This window comes from Micropterus dolomieu, linkage group LG23 (genome assembly GCF_021292245.1).
Source record: "Micropterus dolomieu isolate WLL.071019.BEF.003 ecotype Adirondacks linkage group LG23, ASM2129224v1, whole genome shotgun sequence".
NCBI classification, from domain to species: domain Eukaryota; kingdom Metazoa; phylum Chordata; class Actinopteri; order Centrarchiformes; family Centrarchidae; genus Micropterus; species Micropterus dolomieu.
The window spans coordinates 11,955,211-11,961,349 of NC_060172.1; the positions used below are offsets into that span (position 1 = coordinate 11,955,211).

Consider the following 6,139-nt stretch of genomic DNA (forward strand, 5'->3'; position numbering starts at 1 on the left):
CCAAAGTGCAATCAATACAAGATAATTGTAGGGCATAGAAGAAGAGCACAGGAAGTGCATGATAGGAGTTAGGTGTTATAAGAGTAAGTGTTCTCGGAAGAGATGACTTTTCAAGAGCTTCTTGAAGTTGGAGAGGGACGCCCCTGCTCTGATGGCATGTGGTAGCTCGTTCCAACACTGTGGTGTCACAGATGCAAACAGCCAGGACTGGGATTGCTTTGTGTAAAGGGATGCCAGAGCCAGGCGGTGTTTGTTGGAGGACTGCAGTGGCTGAGAAGGAACATAAACTTGTATTATGGAGTTTAGGTAGATTGGTGCAGACCCAGTAGTCACTCTGTATGCAAGCATTAGTGACTCTCATTCTGGAGGCCACGCGTAGCCAGTGGAGGTCACACAGCAATGGAGTGACATGCGTCCTTTTGGGCTGATCAAAAACCAGATGCGCTGTTGCGTTCTGAATCACTTCTAGGGGTTTCACCACACAAGCTGGAAGACCCGCTAGGAGGGCATTGCAGTAGTCGAGGCGAGGGGTAACTATATATAAGGTACCAGAAGCTGGATGGCATAGTGAGTGAGGTAGGGCCAGATTTTGATTCTGATGTTGTATAGAGCAAAGCGGCATGACCGAGAGACAGCAGCAACATGGTCTGAAAAGGACAGCTGGTCATCAATCATGACACCTTGGTTGGAGTGATGGTCAGTTTGTAGTTTGATATTATGGTGGATAGATTGAACACCAAGAGTTCAGTCTTAGAGAGGTTTAATTGAAGAGAACAGAATGGTTGAGAGATTTAGAGAATTGGCTAGTTATAGCCGGCACTTTTCTTGTGAAGAAGGCAGCAAAGGTATCAGACAAGTTTGTGGGTGGAAGAGGATTTAGTAGCGTTTTAGTGGAAAATAATGTCCTTGAGTCAGTGGCACTGCTTATTCTGTCATTATAGAACGCAGTTTTGGCAGCACTGATCCTTGTTGAAAAGGAGGATAGGAGCAGTTGGTAGCCCTTAAGGTCGGCAGGGTCTTTGGTTTTTCGCCATTTTCTTTCAGCGGCTCTGAGATCAGTACAGAGCACACGGATGGTAAGATTGTTAGTCCCGGGTAGGACTGGTTCGGGCAGGCAGGCTTGGTGGATAGACAAACTTTTGAGTAGTAAACGGCTACCTCAGAATAAAACAATACTTGCCATTTTGTGCCCGTTTCTTATAGGCATAAGAGCAGCACCTTTGGTTATTTAAAGCCAAATTTAGTTTAAGTAAAATTTGAAAATCTCCAGCACTCATTGGTTTATAAAAAAAATAAACTGAAAGGCAGCAATGCATTTGAGCAAATGTAAGCCAAAATAAAAGAAGCAAGAAACATGCTTCACGTTTGCTTTGCAATATCTCCTAAAACTCTTTAAACATGTCACCTGGAGTTGTACACTTTACGCTAAATTGAGAGTGGCTGATTTGTTTTGCACGATGGGCAGCTACGAGGCGTTTGAATTTGTTGCAGATGTGAGCTGTGTTTTCTGTCCTTCCTCCATCCAGACTCCAGCTGGAAATCTGAGCTACTGTTGGAGTCATTTCCAGCTCGTGCTGACAGCGGTTTGGATGGAGCGCTCCTTCCTGTCTCCTCGCTGTGGGTCTGTGAGGCGCTAACAGAGCACACAGCGGTTCTGCTTCATACTGAACCTTCTGGCAAAAGAACTACTCCTACATACCTCTGCAAAAACAATGATAGAAAAAACAGTCTCTCTAAATGAAACACTTTTATTTGGCATTATTTTTTTTGCAAAAAATATAAAACAAAATGCAAGCGTCAAAGAATCACATGTACAGTACACACATTTAGAAAAACTTGTTTTCCCACAGGCGAAAAATCCATAACAAAAAAGATGGTGTATTTAAAGTTGAATTAAACTGAAAAGACGCGGTGTAGATTTCCGGATCAAATCAGAAATGTTTGACTGCACATCAGAGAAGGTTGGGGTTATGGTTTTGTGCAGCTTCTCTAAACCATAATAACCGCGTCACACTGCGCATGAGGACACGTCTCGCCTGAGGACGTCCTGTACCTGGATTATTAACTTATTATTAACACCTCAACTCAGTGGAGAAAAAAAAAAAAGACAACAGGAAAAAAATCACTACTTTGTTAATGTTGCAAGTCATCTGGGCAATGTGGCGCTCGCAGCAACAAAATGTTCGTCACAATAACCTACACACAGTGAGCTATCAGTACATATTCACAACACGGGCCCTTAAAGGAGCATAGCAGTGTTGTTGCATGTTTTAGCTGGTTTACTATAAATCAGGCACACTGACCATCTAAGCATCCTGTAGAATAGCTCCAGTTTGTGTCTCATCTGTTGTCATTATAATGAATCCCTGATGATGAAAAAACCAGAAGGTCTTAAAAACCCTCTTACTTCTAAAGGTATTTCAAAATTCCTCAAAAGCTTTTTTACCCATCAGGATGTTTTTTTAAATGCCACCCACTGCACAATATAAAAGATTTTTAACCCATTTTCCTAAGATGGTGTCCAGAAAGTACACAAGAATAAAAAACATGAGTCAGACCCAGATGTTACTTTCAGTTCTGCAATGACTTGCATTATGTCACAACTGTGGATAAAATTTAGAATTCTTTTTTTGTCGATTGTTCTTGATAAATATTTTCATACAGAAGAGAGCAAGGTGATGTGTCATATCTGGTCATTGTTTTAAGGAAATACAGTTTCATATTAGAAAATGGGTTAAAAATACAGCGGCTGGAATATTTGGTTGTTGCAGAAGACTCTTTAAGAAGTGTTGTTGAAACACCTTCAACAAAACAACACGAAGTGTTAGGCAAGAGCTTTCTGTTTTTCAAAGATCACCACATTTTCTTTTTCCAAAAAAAACTGATGCTTAGCTCTGTGACTTGAATGCAGTGATGATACATCATAAACTGGAGAGAGCTATACTTAGACATTCAATGTATTTCTACCTTCCACAACCACTGCTTTACATTTATTTCACGTTTTTAAAAAACACGTTGAAACTTTAGACTTGATGGAGTTCAGTAATCCATCACAGAGATTAACATCCATGCCTGCGATTAATGTTGTTAAAAGAGCCTCAAACTGTACAGAAACAAACAAAAAAACCTACACTGAATGGTCAGCAGTACTGTATGTGTTATCTGTAGTAAACATGTCAAACATGCACAAACACTCGAACACTTCTTCAGGTCAACGGTAAAGAGCTGCCACAGAGGAGCAGCTAGTGTTTGGTCTGACATCATATCCTGTCCTGAAACTCACCTGGACCCATGAACATGGATCAGCATGCACATGACCCAGAGGGTACCGTGAAATGAAAATCTGAGTGCCAAAATATCTTAAATAACAAAATATATATAATATATACACTTTCATAAAAAAACAACAAAAGAAAAAACAAAAGCTGATGATGCACACGAGATACCATCATACACACGCTGAACAAGAGCTGAGAGCTGAACGCAGTTTGAGGAAATAGTACAAAACAAATGGGAGAAACTGAATGTCCAGGAAGCGAACATTCATTCAACAGGAAATACACATCTGTACATACATACCTGTGTTTGTGTTTTTGTTTTACAATGTTCGGGGGTCCAAAACCAGGCTTTACAATACTTGTTGGGACTGACCACCGTTGTGTGGACCAAAATGCTGAACTCTGCAAGTTTAAAGGGCTGTTTGACGGTTAAGACTTGATTTTACGGTTTAGGTTAGAATTAGGTTACAGTTAGGGTAAGGGGTCAGGGAATGCATTATGTCAATGAGTGTTCCCCACGAAGATAGTAAGACAAAGTGTTTATGTAATGTCTGTATATGAATGAGGTTGTGTTTAAATCTACTGAATACTGCTTAGAACAAAGCAAATGGGGGAACGTCCGGACTGTAAGGTGGTGTTTCCCTGCAGGTCTTCATATCAGTGGGAGCATCTACTGCCTCCTCTGCTCCAACACACACTGACTGCTGGCTTCATGTGTCCTGCCTCCTGCTGCACAACGCTGCTGAACCATCAGGGTCTTTACTGGAGGGACAGAGGAGGACATCATTGTAAACACCAGCTTCACACACTGCCTGGACACAAATGCTCATCATGAACAACTCGAGGTTTGATGTGCAATTAAAGGGGAATTCCCATTTAATACCACTTGGGTGTAATTTTGGTTATGATTACTATCAGAAATAATAAACAGTATAATCACTAAAATTAATTAAGTTCTGGAAACGCAGCATAATGTTCTCATGTCACTGAGCATAATCCAAAGTTTTGCAGAAACGTCCATACTGATGTTCTGTTTACAACTCTTTGTATGTAGCACCCTTTCCTTTGCGTGTGCATGGAAGAACATCCATGTACTGAACACAAAAGCAAATTTTCCTTTTCATTTCATGTTGCTTCTATAAAAACAGGAATTTATTTAATGTAATAGTTGTGTTAAATGTAATACCTGTAACACACTGTACTGCATATATTGTTGATGCACAACAAGCAAATAATGGCTACTTTCAGGCCTCTGTGAAAGGTAATTTAAAACAATCAACATTCTCTTATTAATTCTGCTAACTACCAATAGAGGCCATTTTAGCCAACAGCCGAGAAAACAGCATCAAAGCAGTGGAGATAATCCTTAAACACATGGAAGTATCCCCTTAAGTCACAAACACATCTGTATTTGAACTACTTACTGTTTGCAGCACGTCCAGAAATTCTCATACCATCAGAATTTGTTTTCTGAATGCTAGCAGGGTGCGGGTTTATTAATACCCATTAAATAATTGATGCAAAAGCCAAGGCTATTACCCCAACTACATTACATATCCAAATTTAAAAGAAGCTTCTTTGGAGATGTTGACCATGTAAATGAGCCAGCTCTGCATTTCCTGACATGAGCTTTTCTCTAGCACCTCCCTCAGGACAAACTTTACATTTTAGATCCACAACTTGCTAACTTAAGCAGAACAAATTAGTCTGTTTTGGTGTGTTGTGAACACTGCAGCCTCTAGGGCACGCTAGCAGGTCTTTAAGTTTTGAGGCTTTTTTATATTGTGAAATAATGACATCATATTCACCCACCACAATAGTTACCTGGTCATTACGGACCTTTTTGTCTCCGTTGACAGCTTTTAGGAGGACGGTGTCCTCATTCTTTGTGTTGGTCTTCATCTCCACGACAATGTCATCTTTGGTGGTCTTTTCTTTGGTGCTGTTGACAGAAACAAGGGTTGCTACGTGTGGAATTTGACAAAGGCCTGGGTAACTGCAGTGGGACTGGGCATCATTACAACACAAGCTCAAGTTCAACATTCACATCGGTTGGGTCACTATACCCAGGTTTAAGGTTGTCTTAAGTCAGTTTGTTTTATACATTTCTGCATCGACATCCTGGGTGTACCAAAAATACAGTGAAATACATCTGCAATACAGTAGGATCAATTTATTGTTGGTCTTTCTTGAGATTTGTTCACTATATGAAAAATACAGAATAATCACCAGACATATCAGTACAGTACTCACATCTCCTGTTTCCCTGAGCGTCCACAAGGGATCTTTCCCTTCTTATGCAGGAAGTAGAGAACACTGCCGAGGATGGCCAGCAGCAGCAGACACAGTATGATCACCACTATGATCACCCCACTGCCCTCAGCTACACAAACACACACAGACAGAGACAGAGAGACCAGTCACGTTAGTGTCAGTACATCTAGTAATACCAATTACTTTGACAGCAGTGGCATGCAACCATATTGGTAGCCACAAACGACAGTGACGGTGTAAAAGCGTAAAAGCTTAGTTCACTGGTCTTGTGGAGAATGACTCAGTCTGATGTCTTCTGTGATCTATGGAGGAGCTTTGTCGGGTTTGTTGGTTGGAACAATACGAGTTTAAACTTTAAACTACTTGCAAAAAACTGTGGTCAGCAACATTAAAACCTGCCAGTTTAGTCCACTGCAACTGGACGAAACTGTATTTTTTCATTCTACATGTGGTGCAGCTTTGTGCTGCCTTCACGGGAACGGGAAGTCAAAGTATCATCTCTAAGATTTTACCCACATGGCGTTTACTGTGTAAACTCTGGAAAATTGACGCTCTCTTGGTGGAAAAGTGTGTATTTCTCTGAGGAA

The 6,139-nt window shown here is 40.7% G+C and overlaps 1 protein-coding gene across 1 annotated transcript in view; it reads right to left on the reverse strand.

Moving 5' to 3' along the window:
- Positions 1-1,728: 1,728 nt before the first annotated feature.
- The window catches only part of mcama (melanoma cell adhesion molecule a), a 19,653-nt gene continuing 15,242 nt past the window's right edge, over positions 1,729-6,139 (reverse strand). Inside the window, exons 15-17 of the mRNA XM_046039580.1 lie at positions 5,532-5,671; positions 5,103-5,220; positions 1,729-4,040 (exon numbers count right to left, since the gene is read on the reverse strand). Of these exons, the coding sequence (XP_045895536.1) occupies positions 4,038-4,040; positions 5,103-5,220; positions 5,532-5,671 (261 nt within the window). The 3' untranslated portion in view covers positions 1,729-4,037. The remainder of the gene's footprint in view (positions 4,041-5,102; positions 5,221-5,531; positions 5,672-6,139) is intronic.